Source organism: Hypomesus nipponensis, chromosome 26, assembly GCF_054491055.1.
Source record: "Hypomesus nipponensis isolate SF chromosome 26, ASM5449105v1, whole genome shotgun sequence".
NCBI classification, from domain to species: domain Eukaryota; kingdom Metazoa; phylum Chordata; class Actinopteri; order Osmeriformes; family Osmeridae; genus Hypomesus; species Hypomesus nipponensis.
Genome location: NC_140386.1, coordinates 8,608,075 through 8,631,861, shown reverse-complemented (window position 1 = coordinate 8,631,861; position 23,787 = coordinate 8,608,075). Strand labels below are relative to the sequence as shown.

Below are 23,787 nucleotides of genomic sequence, written 5' to 3'. Positions count from 1 at the left end.
ATTTACATTTTCATCACTGGTAGGCCATTGTCCATATTATCCTATAACTTGCATTAAACACATTGGGCTAAATGCTTTATGCAAACTTGCAAACAATTTATTGCGGTTCGCTGCGGTAAGATGCTCGACCTCGCTTTCTTCCTTAACATTTGATTTGCTAATGAATCTGGTTGCTGAAAAATGTTCAGGAAGTTACTGGTTTCAAAAGCCGAAACTTCAAGTCGCCCTCTTCCAGTGCGCAAATGTTCAAATGGGACAGCATACCCTACAAATTGCCTTTTGAATTCGGACGCGCCTTGAAGATGTCACTTATTAAGATTTAACACCCGCCTCAACGCAGGTTTGTATTTTATCAAACGTATTCCGTTTTTTTCTTTTAATAAGTCTTCTACAAGACTTTACTAAGCTTTAGCCCATAAATATCATCATCATGTCGAATATGATCCAATAATGTATTTAACTGTATCACCTATGCAGCATTGTTTACCTACATATGCTATTTGAATTTCAGATTTGATCTAATGGCGAGATTCTTTCATTAATCCACTGTGTCGGATAAAACTCGTTGTTACTCTCGTTCACTGAGGCTGAATGTCGTCTTTTGCAAACGTTTTAAAAAATATATATTTTATATGAAAATATTCTCATTTAAAAAAGCTTTTCTATTCATTTATTTTAGTCTGTCACATTCAGGTGACAAGTGTCAATCACATTACAATTGACATAGCACTTGCGGCCATAATGCACAAATATATTTTTATAAACTGATAGTAAATAATGATGATTATTATAGCATTCTACAATTAACGACAGTAGCCTATGGCGATCTTATCTTGAAGATAAGAAAAAACGTGACGGGTTTAAGGTATACATCAGTGGTTTGTGGCAAGCCTATGACTCCGTTTTTATCGGCAGCCTGCATATCTTTTCGAAATGTAGGCCCGGATGCCTAGTGGTAATGTGTCTAATCTACATAGGGCCTGGTGCTTTGATTTCCTGTAAGGGTCGTATTTCTACTGTCAGTGATAATGGCTATACATACTAGGGGGAGGATTGAGATTTAAATTTACATTTAGTCATTTAGCAGACTTCCATCGCGCATCTTATTCAGAGCGACTTACAGTAAGTAAGTATTCCCCAAGGGGGAATGTCTCTCTATAGCTTCACCAGGAACGAGCTGCATGTAGCCTTGCCCAAGGACACAACATAATTTGCCGGGAATCGAACCAGCGACCTTCCGCTCAACCAACTGATCCTTGAGATGCACATCAATGCAAAAATTGATATCTTATATAGGCCTATATATTTAGCTAGTCTATTGTAATCTACTATAAGATACAAAATAGTTTATTATTATGGTTTTCACCTGGTCGTAAAACGTCGCAGAAGAAAGCCTGTGACATAGCCTATACCTTAATAACAAACAATAATCTAATTGACAACTATCAAACTAAAGATGTGCAATGTTGTGGATATGGTAGGATATCAGAAACATGTATGAATTGATGGCAGGCGCCGTCTTTGTTGAATCTTGTAGGCAAGGACAAGTCTCAGTCCTTGTCGTGCGAGAGCTGATAATCTATGGTTCGGTGCGCAATTGAATTTCAGCCGGCAATCATCTTACCCAGTGTGACACGTGAACAGAGCACCTCTGTTACTGGCAGGCCAGACCAAATATTAGTTACTAAAAGAAATACGAAACTGCGGTTAGCCTACAGGCTTATAGAGTGACTGTTGCTGTTAAAAATAGGTTAGGCCTATATGCAGTTCTGAAAGTCAGAAATTTTAATCAAAACAAAAATAGTTACCTACCTTGTTGAGAAGAAAGTAGCCCAAACACAATTTATCCAAAATAGCATAATCGTGATTCATCTCGGGTAGGCTATTAATGGCCTATTTATTTGCCCATCCACACGTAAACATTAGCCCATTTTAAGGATTAAGATTTCAACCTGAAAGTGCATTTTGCAGTTCGGCTATTATAACATCCCTATAGGCATATAACCTGTACTATTTAAAACTCACATTGCATAATTTCTTGAAAAGTGCTACACCAGACTGGTTCTCTGCTTGTCTCCACATTTCCTCGGGCCCCCCGGAACCAGGGATTGAGTAACACATTGATAAAGCAGTGTATCACTTATCCTGATTGCCATGGGCTTTAATTCCCCCTGGAGATGAAGAGTCTGATCCGCGAGGGCTGCCTTGCGTTTGTTCTAGGGCGGACCAATCACAGACGCGAGGCGGCAGGGAGCGCTTCCTCGGGCACCTGTCCCGCGCAACACCTGGCAGACGGGAAGGGTGAGTTTGCGCATGCGTCCTCCTTATCCAAAATCTCTTATAGCCTACATGACCATGCATCTCAACCAGTGGTCTTTAAATCCTTTCAGGGATAAAAACATAGCGGCTGCACCCAGGAAACTCGCAGATTTCTGGATCACAAGTGATTTTGGATACATCTATACGGCTTAACGAGGAGAGGACACAAATCATGCCTCGGTCATTTTTGGTGAAGAGTAAGAAAGCCCACAGCTATCACCAGCCCCGGTCCTTAGAAGATGACAACAACAGATTGGATACGGTATTAGCACATATATGTGCAGGTATGTGGACATTCGTTTCTGGCTAGGCTATGTTGATCAGATAGGCTATAGGCTACATAGAAATTATAAAGGAATTTAAAAATACAAGAATGGTAAAACAAAAACAAAAAGTTTAGTTAATTTACCTGACAAAATAATGTGAGGTGCTGACGAGCTGTAGGCTACCCATTTCATGTTTTTTTTGTAGAAAATCTTTTCGTGACACATTTCCACGAAACTCGCCTACTAATCACAAAACAAACCACACTAACCAAAGACCTATTCCACAATTACGCAGCAATGTTCGTGTTAAGGATATGGCTGAGACTTGGCATTAATAACGTTTAAGGGTTAGGCTTAACATTTTTGAAGGCAAGTCTCAGTTAATCGAAATCAAATGTAGGCCTATACTTAATTTGTATCCTTTTTCCTCACAAATGTGTGCTTCTTTGATCACTACACAGCCGGATTGAATCGTGGTTTTTTTTCTCCTCACATCTGACTACAGAGAGTACATTTCCAGAAGACACAGATGCTATCGATACAAGCGGGTACAGTTCACACTCTCATCTGGCGTCCACCGGTGACTTCTCCAAGTCGCCGTACAGCTGTGGGGATGGTGTGTGCGATCGGTCCCCAGATTATGAAGATTTGTGGAGGCCTCCGTCACCCTCAGCTTCACCAGGTAGAGAACATGGACCGCTGACACCCCATCATTAGGCTAGCTTACCTAAAATAAACTAATAATAAAATAAATAACAGCCTATTTTTACTTCAAAAAGTTTGCATAGCCAGTCTAATTGCCATTCAGATATATGCCTAGTTAATAAGCTAGTCTATTTCTCATCCTACATTTTTATAGTCACTTGTGTGAATACTGATAGTTTATAGTCTTCATAGGCACATATAGGTCCAGACCTAAATGCCCTAATCAGATTCGTTCACTTCCAACAGTTGATTCTGAGAAATCATTATCACCTTCGGTGGATGAGACGCAGCCCTTTGCCGTACCGTTTCGGCCTTATGCTTGGAGCACGTCTTATTCGGGATCTGATACGAGACATCTGGTCCAGCCCTACCCCCACCACATTGACGTGGAGAGGAACCCACCCCTGGGCTTCTATAGTGACCGGAGCATCGAACAATCCCTCTTTACTGAAAGAAATCTTGGAGCAGAAAATTACAGTGATTACAGGGCTTCCGCCGCCCTGTTCGAGAGAAACGCTATCCCCGCCTTGTTTTCAGAAGGAAACCTTCATGGCAAAAGTTCTGAAATCAAGACTGACTTGCTTTGCTCACGTCTTATTCTTAATGGTGCTTATAAATGCATCAAATGCGGCAAGGTAAGCGACTTGAATCCTACGTTTTGTCGTTAGTGATGTTTCAAAACACACTTTTTTATTTGTATTTTTTTTTCTACATCCTTTTTAAGTTTTAAGTCCTATACTGTTTCTTATTGCGCAGGTGTTCTCAACTCCACACGGATTAGAGGTTCATGTCCGGCGATCGCACAGCGGAACAAGGCCATTTGCGTGTGAAATCTGCGGCAAAACCTTCGGGCACGCTGTCAGTCTCGAACAACACAAAGCGGTGCATTCACAAGTAGGTTAACTCCGCATGTTAACTTGTATTTAAACAATTTGGCTTCACTCGTTGCCCCATTGCGTTACATGCGTTAATTGAAGACAAACTTTCTATATCTCAAACTTTCTATATCTCAACAGGAAAGAAGTTTTGACTGCAAGATCTGTGGCAAAAGTTTCAAAAGGTCGTCCACCCTGTCTACGCATCTTCTCATCCATTCTGACACAAGGCCTTACCCATGCCAGTTTTGCGGCAAGAGATTCCATCAGAAATCAGACATGAAAAAGCACACATTCATCCACACAGGCAAGTAGACTCGATATCTTAAAACCAGCGTAACAATACAATTTCCATTGCCAAGCAAATTGGTGGGGATATCTAGGCTATTGGCAATTGCTTGTTTATGAAATGCAAGTTGACATGATGGTAATGTAAACGTTTTCATTCCTCAGGTGAGAAGCCGCATAAATGTCAGGTGTGTGGAAAGGCATTCAGTCAGAGCTCCAATCTCATAACCCACAGCCGAAAACACACGGGTTTCAAACCGTTCGGCTGTGATCTCTGTGGAAAAGGATTCCAGAGGAAAGTAGACTTGAGAAGGCACAAAGAAACCCAACACGGCCTCAAATGAAAAGCCATATCCACAAAGGCCGGGTTTCCCAGATTCGTTAAGAAGCTCTTAACGCATAAACACTTTGATTACAAAAAAAGAAGCTCTTAACGCAAAGAGCTTCTTAGGAACGTTCTAAGAGCGTTCTACAGCGAAACCCGGCCAAACATAGTCTAAGGACCAGGTCACCGAACACTAAAAATAATATAGAACTAATTGCTATATAACTAATTGAAAAAGAAAAAAAACGAACCACTTGAAAAAAAAGTTTCCATCCCCTGTAATTTTTCAGGATGTTTTGATCTGAAATAACCTGAAGTGCTAAACCGATGTTGTTCCAAAAAACACATTTGGGGGATGTGGTTTTATTGAACGTTTGGAACCGGGAGAACACGGAGAGAGTAAAAATTAAGAATGGATCTATCCTTACACCTTTTTAATTGTGTAAGGCAACACGCCTTCTGTTATATAGCAGGACAAACTATGTCTTCGACTTTCGAATAATATTTTTCTACAATAATTTGGATTTGTTTGGCAGCAGACGCATAATAAGCTATGGCGAAGTTGATGATATTCAATGCTATGATAGGTTCAAGTCAAAACTGTTCCAAAACCCTCGGGCGGAACTGTCTGAACCCTAAATATTTATACAAGCCTAAATAACTGGATTAGCAATAAAACAAACCAAGCGATTGTGTTTTGACATTCGTAAAATCAGCGTTTCTCCAAAGAATGTAGGCAGGGCCTATTTATGTTTTCAGTTCAACGATTTGAATGCGGGCAAAACATGATCTACACAATGTTATAGGCAATGTGATTTAATGATGGCTATAGCCTATTTGAGGAGTAGAATAAGCTCACCTGCTCATTTTCATAAAATAATCCAGCCATGTTGTTTCCGTCATACTTTTCAAATTGCACATTTGTTTTTTTTATAGAGAATATCAGCTTCTGTATATTAAGATGTTGTTTATAAATGTCAAACCGTATTTATTTAACATATTCTTGTTTGAATAAAATATTTAAATGAAAACATTTTTATGTATTTGATTTACATTTGTGATAGTGTTCATCAATCCACCGTTAGGGTGAACAGGATTCTGAGCGTTCAATAAATTTGACGATAACCGATCCCAGATATTAAGGCATTTTAAATAACGACATAAGAGTCTTGATTCCTGTCTGAATTAGACATCAGGAACTTAAAATATGTATTTTATTTTCAAATCAACCAAACAATAGCTTAAACAGTCTATTGATATATTTGTTCCAACACGATCCTCTCAGGTCTGCATTCACTAAAGTGAATGTGGAAGCACTGTTTAAATAAGTTATTTCGTCTTTAATTGATTTTAAAATCTATGAAGACAATGCAAGGCACGCACAGGCTTCGTTTATTGCTCAACGGACTAATAGCTCTATAAAGTGCTTTCTTGCCTTTGGCTATTTTACTGAACTCTGAGAGGAGACCACAACTTGTTATGGTGTCACAGGCAGGGTCTTCAGGTGGCATCAGACAGAAAATATTAGAGTAAGATTATGTTCAAGCTTGAATGATTAATTTAGCCTACCAAGCCAATTTATGTTGATGTTTACAAAAAACGTTTAGTTTTTTCTCTCTAGTTGTCCACATAAATTAAATACAAAACACCATCTAACATCAGCCATACCTTTTGTCACATAATACACACGTTTAAATATTTTATAAGTACCATATATGTAATCTGTTATAATATTTATGGAGTATAGCATTAAAAGAGTATAGTATGGAATGTCTGCCAGTTGTCATCTGGCAGACAAGATATTTGTTTTGACTCCGCAGTCCAAAGTCATTTGTTTGCACTGTAAACATTGCCAACTTGCTAGACTGACTACTCACATGCTTTTATGGCCGTTATTTGTGAAGTAAAGTTTTGAGAACGGAATTGAATTACACCTGTGGAACTACAATCAGACCCAAAACGTCCACGGCAAGGATCAATAGGCACACAGGCAACACTTGAATCTGAAGCACTGCTTTTGTTCATCTGCCAAAACATTGACTTTAATGTAAGGACCCCTGAATTGACTCAACATTTTCACATTGCTTTAAAACAAACAAAATAGACAAAAAAAAACGAAACATATTCACTAGCCTACAAAAACACAGAGCATAAGAAGGCACACATCGATGACGCACAGCGATTTAGATGGGATTATACTACACATTCAAAAAAGTATACATTTAATTCATTCATTGTCTAACATGATTTTGTGAACAGTAGCTGTCATGTCTTTACAGTGTGTCTAAGGTTAAGTTGGTCGCCATTGTTATGATTTCAGCTTAAAAGGCAAGAGTGAGACGACTCAATCAGGAAGTCTTCCTTTTACATTGATTGAAATCACTGACTCACAAGGATTTTCAATGGTTCAGTTAACCCCAAATCCTATAACATTCAGGCCTGCGAAAATACTGAATATTTTAAACCCCCAGATGAATAGACTGAGGAGTACAGGAAAATGCACGCTTATTTAACCAGAGAGAGAGAGAGAGAGAGAGAGAGACAGAGAGAGAGAGAGACACAGAGAGAGAGAGAGACACAGAGAGACAGAGAGAGACACAGAGAGAGAGACACACACAGAGAGAGAGAAAGACAGAGAGTGTGTGTGTGTGTGTGTGTGTTTGTGTGTGTATATGTGCAGGAATCATCTGTCAGTATGAACAGTATGATGGTATAGCACTCCATACATTCTACCCTTTCTGAACTACTCATAAACAAATTCCATAATTGTCAAATGATTGTGGTTATTTGTCAAATGTACTTTACAATTATACTTCCTTATTCAAGTATTCCAAGGATCAGACGGATTTAGCCTTCTCACTGACCGGTGATTGGTGTGACTGGGCCCCCAACTTTCACATTGGTCCATCAACTGTCACCAACTGTCACCAACTGTTGGTGACACCTGGTTGGTAAGATGAGTCACCAAAGCGCCTAAAGTTCTGCAGGAAAAAAAGCAGCCCTTCCATTAAGTGCCTTAAACACTCTGAGGTAGCCGCAAGCTCTTTAACCCTGAAGTCACGTACAACTCGAAGCTTGAATCAGATGGCGGGGGGTCAGATGGCTGAGTGGTTAGGGAGTCAGGCTATTAATCAGAAGGTTGTTGGTTCAAGTCCCGGCAGTGCCAAATGACGTTGTGTCCTTGGGCAAGGCACTTCTTTTACTTGCCCTGGGGGAGAATGTCCCTGTACTTACTGTAAGTCGCTCTGGATAAGAGCGTCTGCTAAATGACAAAATGTAAATCAAACGGTCTGTGTAATCAAGGTTCCACATGGCTTTGTGCCAGACTCCTGTAGTGTTTCTCATCAAAAGTCTCACTATGTGGTGGAGTGAAACTGATATTTATTTCATTCAGATCAACAGTGAATCACAGTTTGTCATATTCGACCCCCCCCCTTAAAAATAACTATGACCTTATGGAAACAGAATGGCTCTTGTTTGTGTACTACTGTAGGACCAGTAGACTAGTCTCAGTTGTTCCCATCCCATGGTTTACTCAGAGAGGAGAAGGCTCTTCAAGCAAAGTCAAATAAGCCATTAGGTTGGCCAGATTTCCCTCCAAGGCCCTTGGCTGGTTTCAGAGCATTACCCCATAGCCCCCAGGCATATCAAATATGAATAGAAAAAGTCTTGGAACGGCTCAATCGATTTGAGTGTCTGAGTAATCAGAGTACTGCATTCTGAGGTTCAAAATCCAGGCCCGAGTCTAGGTCCTGATTCTCAATCCCCTTCCAACACACACACACACACAAACTCCACACACACACACACAAACTCCACACACACACACAAACTCCACACACACACAAACAATACGCGTTGCACAAGCATGCTTGACACTGACTGTCCTACAATCATTGCAATTACAGTGGTCTCCCCTGACATGTAGAACTTACTGTACATGTGCAGTTCGAGAAGTCAGAGTGCCGGTTCTGGTGGTCTGAACTATTTATTATTGATGTCAAATAACGCATTAAATATAAAAGAGATCTTTAAGTCATGCTTTGGTTTTACCATTTCAGATCTCTCAATTGAGGTAATCCACAGCCTAGCAGCTTGCTCATTGTTTCAAGTGGGACATAGCCAACTACTCTATACTGTACACATCCACTGTACACATGTACACTACAATCATTGTATTTCTTTAGCCTATAGCTTTATTAATACTAAATATAGTACATCATCTCATTAACTCCTGTTCGGACAAACATCTCTCTGTAGGTTTGTTGACCCTCAACAAGAACCTAGGTTATGTTGATTCCAGCATGGAGGAAAAAAGATCTATTACATCGCGTCAAAGCCAAAAAGCGCTTTGTGCCATCGTTAGTTGCCGTGACCCCATTGGTTAGTTCTGGGTCCATTAAGCTAGCAGGTAAGAGCATAGGGTGTGAGAGAGAGAGCACTGCTTCACCCTCTACCTGTCTCCTCCCCTTTGACTGTCAGGAGCAGAGGTGGGTGGACTGTGGTGGAGTTGGGGGGGCAGGGGGGGCTGGAGGAGGTGGGGGGGCGGGGGTGGAGGAGGTGGGGGGAGGTGGTGGGGGGGGTGGAGGAGGTGGGGGGGGTAGGTGGAGGAGGAGAGGGGGGGTAGGTGGAGGAGGTGGGGGGGGTAGGTGGAGGAGGAGGGGGGGGTAGGTGGAGGAGGTGGGGGGGGTAGGTGGAGGAGGAGGGGGGGGGGTAGGTGGAGGAGGTGGGGGGGGGTAGGTGGAGGAGGTGGGGGGAGGAGGTGGGTGGGTGCAGGGCTCATATTGGGGCTGGCTCTTTTGTTGCAATGCCTTATTCATTATTCACCTGATCCGAAAAATAGACTGCCAGCCAACTGCACAGCTGTCATCAAGCAGCAAGGCGAAGACACAAATTATTCATGAATCTGGATAGAAAAGGCAGGAGAATAGGGGGAAAATATGATAACAAGAGATACCACTGTTAGCAGATGACAGTCGAAACACGCTGGCTGGGGGTTGGGGGGTAGAGGTGGTCAGCCAGAGCCAGCTTCCCTGAGTCCCGATTCAGGCCTTACCCATCTCTCCCTCCACATCTTATCACACTCACTGAACTCTGTTTATAGCTGTTCACAGCTATGAAGACAATAAAGCATGGCAAATACAAAAACTTAACATGTTTGTCATTACAATCTAATTGGATGACAGTGGAAAAAAAAAAAATCTACAGCTACAGTTACAACAGCTACAGTTATCTATTGGTGTCCCATCCTGCCCATCCCTAATAATCCAATGTTTTTCTCTCGCACTGAAAAGGCCTAAGATGTACTGCAGATGGGAGAGGTTCAGGTCCTTCTCCAGACTGTCCCATCTTGACGTGACACCTTCGTTGTGCCCCGGGGGGGGGGGGACGACACAGTCTGCTCTGGGACATCCTGTATGCTCACAGTTGAGACTCCTGCTCTGAAGCCCTTACTGGTTTTCAAGCCTGTTTAACATGACAAGTCCCTAAGCTACTGTCAGACTTCCCCCTCACTCCAGAGAAGCTGGCGTGAGGTGTTTTGTACGTGTGTGAGTGAGTGAGTGCGTGCGTGTGTGTGCACTAGGGTTGGGGGGGTTGGTGGGCTTCTTAAAAGAGGAAATGGGCCGGCCCACTAGCAGTGACCGTACACTAGTGACAGCAGAGCTGCTTAGAGGCCACACAAGACAAGCGTGCCCTGAAAGCTTTCCATTAGCCCTAGTCTGAGGCCGGGGGCCAGAACAGCATGTGTCCGGGGAGAGGACCACCAGAGAGGGGGAAGGGAGGAGGGGAGGAGGGGCTTGGTGTGGGTCGTCTTCTTATTTTAAAGACATGTTTATCCGGTTCATTTAGCATTACATATCACTACACTATTTGGATGTGAGCTGTCACTCAGGAAAAACAGGAGGGGGGTTTTTACGGCACAGCTCGGCCCACAGAACTCCTCAGATTCCTCTGCTCCCATTGGTGCAGACGGGACTCTCTGGTCTGTTCTACACGTTTGCCGTGTTCCGGATGGACCATCCACTAACACAAAGACATGTTTTTTCCCCCTTCCTAAATCCTCTTACCCTGTCTACAGTATACCGGTCCCTTGTCGTGTCAGCTTTGTTTCATCTTTATTTTAAGTCCCGTCTAATAACAAATGAATCCCGAGCATTGTGCTAAAAGGATTCACTTCTGTTAAAAGGGTTGATAACAAAAGGGCGCTCTTTAGAGGATAGACAACACGTGACACGGAAATCCACGGAACGCAAGTGACAGGTAGGGCTTTCAAGCCTTTTATGTAAGAGCTGATTCACTTGTTCGTCATTCATAAAGGATACGGGTTCTTACACCACTTACGTTTTGTCATATACATGGCGTCTACAGCGCAAGGCTTTTACGAATCTTACATTTCATCTTTTTGTTATCTGTCGCCTTCCGATCTGAAAACGTGATGTGATGTGTCACGTCACAGTGTTCTAGTGCTTCCCCTCACTCTGCTTCACTGGTGGACGTATCTGTAGTCGTTTTGTCCTTGCAAAACAGCTTGCGATCTGAAAGGAGGCATTGAGGCACTGGATGTTGCTTGGTGATCCAGTCCCCTCACTTAACCAGGTCTGATTGCAGCTATGAATCTCTCTGAAAAATTAATAAGATCCATTTCACAAATGACCAAGCCAAGCGTGTGCGTGTGGCCAAATAGGGGAGGGAGAGGGACCTAGAAAGAGAGAGAGAGAGAGAGAGAGAGAGAGAGAGAGGAAGGAGGGAGAGAGAGAGAGAGAGACAGAGAGGGGAAGGAGGGAGGGAGAGAACCAGAGAAAGGAGTACAAAATGCCAAAGATTTATTCTCAGCGATAATCAAATATTTATGCTGAGGCATTCAAGTAAAGTTACTTTTTGTGTTCTGATTTAATGAATGATTTGAGCAGAGGAGGACCTGGGAGGCACAGATGTTGGGCTTGCTGAAGTGTGGGCTAATGTCTGTTCAGGGGGCCGCGCGGTCATGTGTCAGACTGCAGCAGGATCAAAGCGCCGTAATGCCAGCGTGGGGAACGGCCGTGCAGAGGGAGAGCCAGTAAGTAGTTACCAGCCCCTGGACGCAGAAACTCAATAGGAAACCCAGAACAAAAACCTGACAAAGAGCTACAAATAAATATAATAGTACATTTTTTTTAAGAAATCCTGCACACGTTTCCCGGAGATGAAAGTGTTGACTAATCATGACACGGCTGACTGAGTTGAAATGATTGGAGAAGAAAATAGTAAATCTGATCAAATGATGAGAGGTGAAAGTGATTCCATTAATAATGAAAAATGTAACAACAACGGTAATGGTAAATAATCTACATTAAGAGAATACACATTATAAAAGAGTTTTGCTGTTTAAAAAAAAAAAAAATTATATTGCCCAACTCCCTGGCTGTGAAGGCCCAGGTTGCCATGGTTGCGTGTACAGAGGGATTGTTCAATGACAAAGCCACAGTATAAGGAAATGGATCCAGGCGGTGCTGTGACTCTCCCATTCGCCCTCTGGCACCATCTAAAACATTAATGATCACAAGTAGAATCTGATCTGGACAGACCTACTCAAGAGTTTTACCTCTCTTCCATGTGTCCCACCCAGTTAGAGCATTCAAACAACACTGAATAAAAGGTGCATAGCCCCATGGTCAGTTAAGATGGGAGATATACTCTTATCAATTGAATCTAAAATAAATCCTTTACACAATAAGCAAAAACTAGCAAACAAACTAAAAAAATACATAAGAATAATTAGGATTCTACTGTTTTCACCTGTAAAAAAAAAAAAAAATCTGACAAACTATTTTTCGATTTTAATTTACCCTAATAAAAGCAAAATAAAAGATATGACAGAGGGTGATATAGAAGGCAGAGAATCAGCAGGCCTGAGAGGAGGCCCTCTGGGAGGGCAGGAGGTGGTGGGGGAGATGTCCCTGGCAGTTGAAATACGAATTCTAACCCTTGAGCGAGCATTTAAACGATATAAAAAAGAGTTTAAAAAACAAAAGACTAAAAGCCTCCATCACTTTCAAGGAGACACAGGAACCCCAAACGCAGTGTCAGCATCTTTAAACACTATTGAGAGGAGCCGTGACAAAATCGCTTTGACAGCCAGTTCACATGTAACATTTCCGATTCCTCTACCCGAGGGAGTTGTGCCTTGTAGTCTGGGCCCCTGTCTCCGGGGGTAACCAGGCCTCGCACACCACGATAGAGTGGACCAGGCCGTGCCTGTGAGCCGTGACACACGCCAAGTATTGATCACAGCCAGACAGGGTGTCAGTCGACACATCCCTAGAAAAACAGGAGCGAGGAGGCAGCGACTTGTGTCTGTGAAGGTCCCCGCTCTATGTGTATTGATTGGGAACAAGTCGACACTGGTAATTGTCATCAAAATGCCGATTTACAAAAAGGGCGCGCGGGCTCCTGTAAAGGCTGTGCGCTACGGTCGCTATGGATCTGTTGTTGCTGTTCCCCGGCAGCGCCTGTTGACAGGCAGATGCTGATGTTCAGGAGAGAGCCAGACCAACAGGCCTTTGTGTCCCACCTCGGTGGCTTTCAGCTCCCACCACTTTGTTCGTTCAAAGCAGCATTACGGCTTGTTGATAGACGTGAAGAAAAAAAGGCAGGGCAACCCCACGCACGACAGCAGTCACTTATGTACACACACACACACACACACACACAAATGTGCACAAACACACACACACAGACAGGCCCCTCCCTTACAGCCCCTCCCTTGAATTGTTTGGTACAGGGGGGCAAAGCTTTTACAAAAAGGGGCCAGGGTCAGAATGTTCCCTTGTGAGACTAGGGCTTCCATTAGCTCGGTCTGCTAGGGCATCTCTCTTCCCTCAAAACTACTGCAAGCCCCGGCCCTCCAAGCCCCTAAAAACCCACAACGACACTCAAAAGAGTTCACTGTGAGAGGAACCTCTCGTCGCGGACGCTTCTAAAACCTTCTAATTTCGAAAAAATTCACCGTTCGGTTTTGCTCTGTGCCTCTCGCTTCACGGAGGTCACATTTCCGAGCTTCGTCCACCTTTTGCTGTCGACAGCTAGTGCTCGTACGGCCACCCCCAATCCGAACGGTAAATCTACGCCGTATCAAAACAGAGCATATCTGTGTTTGAAATCAGATGTATCAAACCCACCACAGCCCCTGCTCAGCCCTAAGGGAGGCCAACTATACATGGACGGGTGTTTTTTTTCTTCTTCTTTTTTTTCTTTTTTGTTGACAAGCAGCATGGGTCTGGGACGACGTCTGATGAGCGCCCGCAGCTACGTGTGTTACCCCTGGGGCTGGTCCACTACCCCAGGATGGGTTGGGAGCTGAAGGGGTAAATGGTCCACTCAGAAGGCTGTGTTCTCTAAGAGGTCACCAAGGAAATAAATATGGTTTAGGGGATAGAGGATAGGCGGGAGAGGAGACCTGTGTGTTGACCTGAAAGCTCTACACACAATATATCTTAGAGCTGGAAGCTGAAACAGCACAAAAATATGACAGGAATAAAAGGGGATTTGACTGAAATTAAGCAAGGACGGATTTAGAAGGCCATTGTGAGTTAGAACCAACCTCTACTATCGATCACCTTGCGTTATTATTAAAACCAAAACAAACGTAAAAGAAAAAAAAGATGCGTTGTAATTCTATATGTACAATACACTATTGTACAATACATTGTACATTAGTGCATCATTCTGGAGACTAACCTCCACACACCTAATTGGCTTCCTCTAAAAACAGCGATGAATCTATTAGGTAGTCGGGTTACACAATTGTTTTCTTGTTGCTCTGCCAATTAAATATACATGGCCATGTGATAGCAGTGACCGGTGATGTGGCCGCTAGGACGCCGCCGCTCCCCACATGCCTTTGGAGAAGCAGCAGAAATGTACTATGCAGGCTACAGAATAACTAGGGCAAAGTACCATAGACTGTACGAGATGTTACTAGTACTAAATACATCTGTTCAGTAAACAGTGGTCCTAATCTTATTTATTGAATCACAGATTTTCTGAAATGAAGGGACAGAATTTTTTTTTAGGTTTAGGACTTTTGTACAACATGATACTAGTACCATATACATCTGTTCAGTAAACAGTGGTCCTAATCTTATTTATTGAATCACAGATTTTCTGAAATGAAAGGCCAGAATTATTCTTTACAGTTACGACTTTTTTTCCAATTACATGTGAAAAGTTATTTTCTTTTATGAAAACTTCTTACTTATGAAACTTTATGAGTCCATCAAAGCTTTTACGAATCTCCCTTAACGGCACAATGGACTACAATCTCACAGATCACTTTGTTAAAACAGTGCCCTCCAGAGGTGAAACTTTGTAAATGCTCTTATTATCTACAGCACTGACTAAAATAATCAAATATTTATGTGAAGTTGAGCTGATTTTCACTCGCTGGAAAAAAAGAACAATTCTTTGTATTTCTGGAACTGGAGTGGGAAGACACCAAGTACAGTATTGTCTTACATTACATATTATGGATTATTTAACCAATTAAAAAATAATTTCTGTGTAATCATTACCTTAAACTCTAAAGACAAAAAAAAAGTCCGGTTGAATTCCATCCTCAAAGACTTCACAACAAAGGAAAATAAGAAAATATGTTATGATACAAAGTGACATATAATCTACCCAAGAGATATTCCCTACTAGCACCAGCCACTGTCAAAACCTAGTCAGCAGTTGACAATTAAGATGGACAAAATCAGGGGCCGATTAGTATCCTCTGTCTGCTGTATGTGCGCTGCTGCTTTTGTTCAAAGCTTTCATCACGCCGCAATACAGAGAGTCGACCCAACTGGCAGATGTTGGCTAAATCCAACTGTTCAAACAGGCTGCTGTCCCTATTCATCTCAAATCAGGGTCCGAGCCGTACGTCCGCTAAGCCGTCTGACAGGCAGGAAGTCCATGATTGTTTGATATTACGTTACACAAACATTGGGAGGCGTGGAGGAGACAGAGATGGGGCGCGTCATTTCGAAACCTTTGAGAGTGGGCGGTGGAACAATTTATCAACATGAGACTCATGTCTTAAAAAACGTGTTCAACAAACCACATTAACCAATCGTCAGATACCACTATAGCATGTGTGTGGGCATTGCTAAATATTGATTTGGTTCTGTAGAATCCAATCTAGTTTAATTCCATGTCAATTGTGGGGGTGGTTAGTCAAAAGCACAACACAACAGTCCCAAGGCCTCCTGCCTCTCATAAGGATTGTGGCCAAGTACTTCTTGACTACAGCCTTCTAGAAACTTCTGTGTTATCGGCAACCATGTAGGAGTGCTTTGCTTTAATCCTATTACATCTCGGGCACATAGCTGGCTAAGAGGTTTACCGACTGTCCTCCTGTCTCACACACACCCTTTCATGAAATCCACACTTGGCCGGAGATACGCTACTCGCATGTTCTCTGACACGCTTTGCGCTCTTTATTACAGGGTTGATATTCTTGATTATTAACTACAGTTGGAAGCCCTTTAAGGACCATCAGCCTTAGTCAGAACAGTGGAGACATGATGATAATGACTGAGAACCAGTTCCATGATGTCATTCAGAGATGGGTAAGTCACCACTGAAAGAAACCGTGTTTATACAACATGCAGCATTGACGGAAGGAAAAATACAACGTGTGTTCTATAGTGGATAAACTTTGAATGGAAATGTTGTTTTAAAAACAGCCTGACTGTATTTTGCGCAAAGTAAATCGCATTCCTCGCTGAAACGCTTCACGCTCTTGATTGCGAATCAAGCTTATGGGCTGCACTGAGCAGGACTGTCTTCCCGAAAAGAGACCGATAACAAATACATGAACGGGCTTGTGTTGACTTTGTTTTTCCGTTACCCTCTTCCCAGCGAGACACCCCAGATGACAGTTTGAAACCAGAGGACCACGAGCTCTTCCACAATGTTGGATCCACATGTATCGCTCAAGGTGACAGTGCCCAAATGCTGAATTTCATTCAGGATGACAAAAACCAGGTAACTGCTTCTCAACGAAAAACGAATGTAACCTGCAACATCCACGCAACCCCCATCCCACATTACATTTCTAAAGAGTAACTGCTTTCTGAGGTGTACCAAGGCGTAAACAAGGATAATATTGACAGTGCAGCTCTGCTGACCGCCGCAAAGGCAAGTCATTGTGAAGACACAGTCGCATCTTACTGTCGTCAGTGACAACAGCCGGTCCACTGGAGCGAACAGTGACCACTCACTGTTTGCTGTTTCACATCCCCACTCTGCCACCACTCCTAGCTTGTTGACCTGTTGAACCAGAAGTGTGGGGAGATAACCAGCAGATATGCAGTCAGATTTCTCGCTCCACTGGTAACCCTCTTTGATACGGCCTTTCTTTAAGTGCCCTTGGTTGTCCCTCATCCCCATGGCGCCCTCACTCCGGTGCCTACACTTCCCAAAGCATGTGTCAGTGTTTTTCCTTACCCCTTTCAGGAGCTAAAAGAGACTCGAATGGCTTCAAAAGTTGACTTGCAAATGAAAAATCTGTGGCCTTCAACTAAGTAGTGAAGGATTTTGTCAAAGTAGTACAACCAGCTTTACTACCAATACAGTTCAAAGAAACCGTCAGCTGCTACGTTTTCCAAGGACTTGCACTTATTCAACCCGCGAGAAAGCAGTCAACATCACACCCAAAAGAGTCCATGCAGCTTTCTACACAAAGTTTGGCGCTTGATAGTGTTGTCTAAACAGTTACCATAACAGGTGTGGCACTGTCTCTTTCAGAATATAGTGAGATCTATGGGCTGCGGCCTCTTGGGAGTTCTGGTGAATGAGATGCAGAGGAAGAATAATTCTGACTGTCAGATCATTATCACACACCTGACAAAGGTGAGCAGGAGGAACAGCTAACAAAATCACTGATATCGTAAACCTGCAACAAGATCATCTTTATCAACGCGTACATGTTTATTTTCCCTACTTTCCGACCTAGACGTGCAGACCAAAGGAGGTCCTGTTTGCTTTGCTTGAACCATTAAAGGATATTCATCCTGATGCCATTGCAGACACTGTCACAATTGTCACCCCTCATCTTCAGACAGGTAACAATAGGGCCTAGAAATGACTCCGAGTCCTAGCAACTTTTAGCTTGCACAAAGATCCATATAAATTGTGGTTTACATCACAATTTATATCCCCCATCACAAATACTCAGGCAATATCTAAAAATGTTTAACAACTGCCCATCTAACAACAAAGCAAACACAATTAAGTGTAATAGTCTAGTCCAGGGATCTCCAACCCGGTTCCAGGAGAGCTGCCCGATTTAAAACATCAACCAGCAAATTATAATATCCAGGTGAGCTAGATTACAACGGGGGCGGAAACCTACAGCAATTCAGCTCTCCAGGAACGAGGTTGGACAGCCTTGGTCTGATCAGTAGTCCCGACGCTGCGCTTAGGTAATGTCTGGCTCCCTCTGCTGCCTCCTCTGGTAACCACACCTCTCCCCCTGACGAGAGCATGCCACACTGACGTCCTCGTTTGCCCCCCGAAGCGCTGCTGCGTCTGGGGGAGGACAAGGCCCTCTGGGTGGGGCTGTCTCTGTCAGCTCTGCAGAAGCAGGTGTCCAGGCTGCCAGTGCCCTACACCCCCCAGCAGGAGAAAGTCGACGGGTACGGCTTGTGCCGCTGCTGCGCAGCCCTCACCGCCTTCCTGAGGCCCTTCGTGGAGGAGGTGAGGAGAGGAGCCGGCGCTTCCCCTCAAGACGACGGGTTGCTGAGGACCGAGATCCTCAAGTTGTAGGTGTCCTCCAGGGGTGTCTGTTGGGAGTCGAGTAGGGTTGTGGGGAAAGGGACGTGCTGTGGCGTCGCGGGGTGGAGACCACAGAGATGAAGCTGATGGCTTGTTGTTGACGAGGGCCGTTTCTTGTCCCCCGACAGTTGTATGGAGAGTCTTAGAGAGCCTCTCCTTCAAGCACAACTAGACCAAGCCACGACGGAACGATCACCCATGTGGGTTTACGCAAGAGACACACTGGTGAGTCCAGGATATCCTTTTCTTCTTTCCATTTAAAACGACTTTCAAAGGCACATCGCAAATTAAATAAGAAAAAGAAAATGAAAAGATGCCAGCCATATTTTTCTTGGCCTACCCAAAAATATTATTCTGGCTACGCCCCTGGGATGGAGTGCACTTTTTCTTATCACCGTGACTGACACACAGACCCTGGTTATTTGGTACTGATTCTAGGTCACCCTCATGGTCGTCCAGGAGTCTCTTCCTGATCTCCTGTTCTACGGCTCTCTGAGGAAGAACCTTACGGCAGACGACAACCGAGATGTCCAGGCTCGCGCCTGCTTGGCGTACCTGATCTTTGTCCAGTTCATCACCATTGAGAGCTTCCCAGCCGTCTTCAGGTGAGACCTCACCTGAGCGCTTCAGCATAATGGCAACGTTTTGCAGTTCATATACGAGTAGAACGTCCGGGATCTATTTTAAAAACGTTCTTGCATGATGATGGAATTCTTAACACTGTCCTTCTTTCTTTGTTCAGTCCTGTGTTTGTTCTGCAGTGCAACATGGAATATATCAACCTGTTATTGAGCAGGTATTTCATCTCGTCAGATACACTTCTTAAAAAGGATACTAGCTTAACATGTTAATGATGGAATACAATGAACTAGACTCAGACTTAAAGTTTGTGTTTTCTCCATCTCCCAACAGGAAGGATGAATCTTGGCTACTCAAAGGCTTGGTAAGGACGCAGTGGTAAAAAATTTCAGATACCACTGAGTAGTACTGTGAGAGTACTTCAGTGATGATGCTAACCTCTTGGCTCTTTGTTCATTCAGGCCTTGTATGCAAAAAGCTTGGAGCTGGTTGAAGACCGCAGCCTCCCAGTTGAGCTGCTGGAACTGAGGACTTTTTACACAGTTCCACAGGTGATTCAGTCAATATATGGGATAAGACTTCACATTAACATGGTGCAATGACAAAAAAGTCACTAATTGTGTTTTTGACCCCAAACAGAACTTGGTGCAAATCCTGACTGATTGTCCAATCAAGCACTTGGTAAGTAAAAACAATGCTGTTTCAAAAAGGCAGTTTTCATTTTAGATGTTGTAAAAAGAATCTCTTTAATCACCTTCTTTCTCATGTTACCAGAGAGAAAGAGGGCTAAATGTTTTCCAGCTCTTCATAGACAAATTGGATGTCGAGGCAAAACACAAGTTCTTCAGGTTAGATGTTTATCTCAATATAAAATTGAAAAGAACGTTGAATTATTCTTTAACTACGGTCTTATTTGTAAACAACATGCCATATTACAAAAATTCCTCACAGTCAAGTCCTTTTAAGTGTTCATTTCATGTTGCAGGTGCATATTAAAAACTACTCACCATGCAGGAGTAGAGGGTTATGTGATCAAGAATATCAAGAATCAAGTTGAATACTCCATGAAGGTAAGGCAAGAGATGCAGTAGAATGGGCTTCATCCCAAGACCGTAACCATGGAGTCAACATTGGGGGGACAAAATCTGCTGGGGAGTCTGAGGGTCCCCCCCTGAAAACGTTTTACGTTTAGTTATGAATATGATTACATTTGTTATGATAATTTCAGACAGTGTGCGTGGTTGCCTGTCGAAGCTTAGCACATTTATATTTTATTGTTATTTTTATATCAATATATTGGGGGACATTTTGACCAGATTTGAATATTGAGGGGGGGGGGGGAGATGTCCCCCCCCAATATATATTATGATTACGGCCCTGCCTCATCCACACAACAGCAATGATTAAATCGATCCCATTGCGAAGTGTGTCAGCCCTATGTTGTCCATGTTCTTCAAGCCAGGTAATATGAACAACCTGTTTCTGGGAGAGCAGTTTCTCCCCCTGCTGAGCCTGGTGCTGTGTTTGCCCCAAGGCCCCCAGACTGACCTACTACACAACATGGACAGGTCAGTCGCACCGACCCCTAACCGTCTGTCATCGTCTTCCTCCTTTTCTCAGAAAATTAAGAACCCACGACAGTAGTTTAAAGTGATGTTTCCATGAATTGTACTCACGTTCTTTAATTTTTTTACCTAGGATCATGGAGTCTCTGAATCTTTTACGCCTCCTGGTCATCAGAGACAAGGAATGGAAGAGAACTGTGAGTCGCTTAGCGCTTAGAACACCTACTGTATCTGACGTTCAAGACAATGCAAGGCATGACTGATCCCCTCTGTTCCAGACAGGGGCATGGATGGCACTGTGTAAGATTAAGGACGACTTCCTGAAGCTACTGCGCGTGTGCCTGAGCATGTCGAGATCTTACTACTTAACGCAGGTCAAGACCATGAGAGAAGACCGAAAGATACAAGCAAGAGGTACAAACACTCTGTTCACCCACACGGTCCCCCTCAAACGGAGGGGATATCCTGGTTCACTGTTTTCTTGTCCATAAACACATTGTTCCTCCTTCTCTCCGCTTAAAGAGGCCAGAATGGCTCAAACAAGCATGGTGGTCAAAAGCATGACCGTGAAACAGGAAAAGGTGTCCGAGATGCCCCCTGAGATCCAGTATCAGGTAGCCTAAACGAAACATGGCTTCATGTCACTATTTCTTGTTTTTTTTTATCCATGGTATGAGATGATGATTAACGATTACTCTTTTGGACTCAGGTACTGCAGAGCGCATTGGTCACATTTGATCTGATGGAGAGCCTTATTTTCCGCATTGAAGAGATTATAGAAGAGAAAGATGAACACCAGCAATAAAAAAATAAAAAAAAAGGATTACTTTGTTGCTTCCTTGTAAATCACTCTTTGATTACCTATTCTAAATGTTTCTTATTACGTTTCCATTCATCCCATGAATAAAATACCAAGTCTTCACAAAGCGCTTTCTTTATTGCCCATCATCAACGACAATTCTCAGCACTGCCATCTTGGAACACACAACTGATCTCTGCCTCGCCATCTAGAGAGACCTTAACATCAAACCGAAACAGGTTTCGCATCGTTGAGGTTCTTGACACCTACCGGGGGTCCCTGCGACCCACAAGCCAGCTGCTCACCTGAGCATTTGGTCTCTGAGAATCTCCCACACTGAGCTGCTCTCTATGATGTGCGCCCGGGCCTGAGAAATCCTCTCTCTCACTCTCTCCACATACGGCTTACTGGTCGCCTGGGGAATCACATCGGCCACGAACTACATTCATGATCACCCAGGAAAATCGTTATTTTGGTGTTCTGTGTTTCCTGCTTTTTTTTTTCTCCCCTTCTTCTTTTTTGGCGTTGCTTTGTTTACGTCACACCCACCTGATCCTGTGGCCGTGCCGACTTTTGTTCTTACCTTAGCGATGGTCAGCATTCCCTTGACCGCGTCGGCATGGTTACGAACAGGCAGGACCCGGAGACTGCTGCCAAGGAATCTGCAAGACAAGAGTCCCTCTGAAAACTGGGCCGAACGACCGGAACGTTCTACAATCATTGATTTACCGTCACATTTCAAGGCACCGCCATCGTTACACAACTACCGGTTCAAGGCCCCCATGTGCATTTAACTATCCTTTTTGTAAGCTGATTTTCTTTATTCTAAGAGTTCTAGATTTGTGTGACTTCCGCAAGAAGTCTATTATTGCTAGCCTAATGGGATCTACCTGTGTTGAATCACTGATAAGGCTTCCAATTCCTTCTTCCCATAAAAAGAAGCTTGTAGAAGAAGGAAACTGTTGCGGTGGACCTGCACAAACTTCTTAATCCTATCAAAAACATCTGATTCTTCAAGCCCTTCTGGAAGTTCTTGTGGGTCGACAATCAGAAATGCAGTGCCTGGACAACCAGATCATACATTAGTTCATCACATTTGACCTGATTTGTTTAGATTCAAGGGTGATATGACACGCTTGTGGTGTCGAATTAAGAAACGTTGCCATATGATGTGGCCGGGTTGAGAAATAAGTTTTTTTTTAAGTAGTCAGAACAGTAGGCTAAATCAAGCAGATGCTTTAACTGGACATATGATAGATAGAGCAATTAACGACATAGCGTTAGCTGTGGGGTGGAGCTAAGCTCATTGCGTGCTGGTGCAAGTTTAAGCAATGTTTGTGCTCACTGAGTGTATTGTTTACCTGACAAAGGAAAAACCAAGGCCCCTGGCTCGACGCTGTCTGAAAACCGGATGCGATGCTGCTGCGCGCCGAGCATTCTTGTAGCGTCATGGTTCTATTACAAATGGGAGTGACGGAATCTTAATTGGGGTTTTTATCACATTCAGTATTAGCATGGGCCTACAATACAAGTTAGTTATCCAGGGCAGGCTATTCGGTAATAAAGTTATATTGCCTGAAATTTAACATGACCATAACCGTTTAATGAAGCTATTGCTATTAAATGAGAAGTGAAGTAGGCTATAATATTTAGAGATTGTACGGCAACTTGACTAGGCTAGAGAGCTAGAGCTAGCTAGCTACTGTAGGCTATCAAGCTGGGTTAATTTTCCATTCGTCGCTGTGTCAGTCACACAGTACCGTATCAGACTCTTCAAGTTGTTGACTGGAACATAACCTACCCGAAGTGATGTGCTGACTATAATTGTTGTTTTCCACAAATTAGCCCCGTCATTACCGTTGGATGTCATTATACCTGTCTAAATACCGTTTGTGTGTTACTTGACTCACGAGCCTTCAAAGTTTAGGCTTGAAAAGCTTGAAAGACACGATTTAAAAAGGCGAAATAAACTTAGCAATTTGTTCTAATACATTTGCAAACTTGTAATAAAAAACGTTTGTAACAATGTACGTAAATTAATTCACGTACGAGTATTCAAACCGTGTTTCTGTGAAGTTTACGTTGCCAGTTCTGGCAGTGCTATTACGCCGTAAAAGATAGGGCTGCATTTCACCATTCAAATTTGAGCAGTCTGAATTTCTGAAGCTGGATTTTTTTCCAAATCTGGGGATCTGAATTTTACTGTTTGAATTTGAACAACCTGAATTTCTGAACCTTGAGTTTTTGGATCAGATTTTTTCTAAAC

The 23,787-nt window shown here is 43.2% G+C and overlaps 3 protein-coding genes across 4 annotated transcripts in view; 2 read left to right on the top strand and 1 right to left on the bottom strand.

The window, feature by feature from the left end:
* The window catches only part of c26h1orf146 (chromosome 26 C1orf146 homolog), a 38,402-nt gene extending 14,743 nt beyond the window's left edge, over positions 1-23,659 (bottom strand). Inside the window, exons 1-5 of one of the 2 annotated variants that reach the window (XM_084692784.1) lie at positions 23,323-23,659; positions 22,883-22,976; positions 22,412-22,583; positions 22,105-22,183; positions 21,669-21,936 (exon numbers count right to left, since the gene is read on the bottom strand). In XM_084692784.1, coding sequence (XP_084548910.1) covers positions 21,823-21,936; positions 22,105-22,183; positions 22,412-22,583; positions 22,883-22,976; positions 23,323-23,391 — 528 coding nt within the window. In that variant the 5' untranslated portion in view covers positions 23,392-23,659 and the 3' untranslated portion in view covers positions 21,669-21,822. Of the gene's footprint in view, positions 1-21,668; positions 21,937-22,104; positions 22,184-22,411; positions 22,584-22,882; positions 22,977-23,322 lie in introns of those variants that run through there. The other variant, XM_084692785.1, reaches the window with a different exon arrangement.
* gfi1ab (growth factor independent 1A transcription repressor b) lies at positions 2,492-5,659 on the top strand. Its single transcript, XM_084692931.1, has 6 exons — positions 2,492-2,603; positions 3,091-3,267; positions 3,537-3,925; positions 4,047-4,184; positions 4,307-4,472; positions 4,619-5,659. The coding sequence occupies exons 1-6, from the start codon at positions 2,492-2,494 to the stop codon at positions 4,795-4,797; spliced, it is 1,161 nt and encodes a 386-aa protein (XP_084549057.1). The 3' UTR covers positions 4,798-5,659.
* LOC146221318 (glomulin-like) lies at positions 16,322-21,566 on the top strand. The gene is made up of 18 exons (XM_084692781.1): positions 16,322-16,369; positions 16,662-16,787; positions 17,550-17,654; positions 17,758-17,866; positions 18,322-18,565; positions 18,707-18,803; positions 19,017-19,183; positions 19,321-19,374; positions 19,491-19,521; positions 19,619-19,708; positions 19,797-19,838; positions 19,932-20,005; positions 20,143-20,227; positions 20,616-20,725; positions 20,856-20,919; positions 21,001-21,136; positions 21,245-21,336; positions 21,432-21,566. The coding sequence occupies exons 1-18, from the start codon at positions 16,322-16,324 to the stop codon at positions 21,525-21,527; spliced, it is 1,770 nt and encodes a 589-aa protein (XP_084548907.1). The 3' UTR covers positions 21,528-21,566.
* Positions 23,660-23,787: the final 128 nt, after the last annotated feature.

Coding starts and splice junctions, on each gene's coding strand:
- gfi1ab (XM_084692931.1), top strand. CDS start 2,492: ATGCCTCGGTCATTTTTGGTGAAGAGTAAGAAAGCCCACAGCTATCAC. Junction 4,185..4,306: donor ACAAAGCGGTGCATTCACAA/GTAGGTTAACTC, acceptor ATATCTCAACAG/GAAAGAAGTTTTGACTGCAA. Junction 4,473..4,618: donor GCACACATTCATCCACACAG/GCAAGTAGACTC, acceptor TTCATTCCTCAG/GTGAGAAGCCGCATAAATGT.
- LOC146221318 (XM_084692781.1), top strand. CDS start 16,322: ATGATGATAATGACTGAGAACCAGTTCCATGATGTCATTCAGAGATGG. Junction 17,655..17,757: donor TTATCACACACCTGACAAAG/GTGAGCAGGAGG, acceptor TTTCCGACCTAG/ACGTGCAGACCAAAGGAGGT. Junction 19,522..19,618: donor CTTGGCTACTCAAAGGCTTG/GTAAGGACGCAG, acceptor TTGTTCATTCAG/GCCTTGTATGCAAAAAGCTT.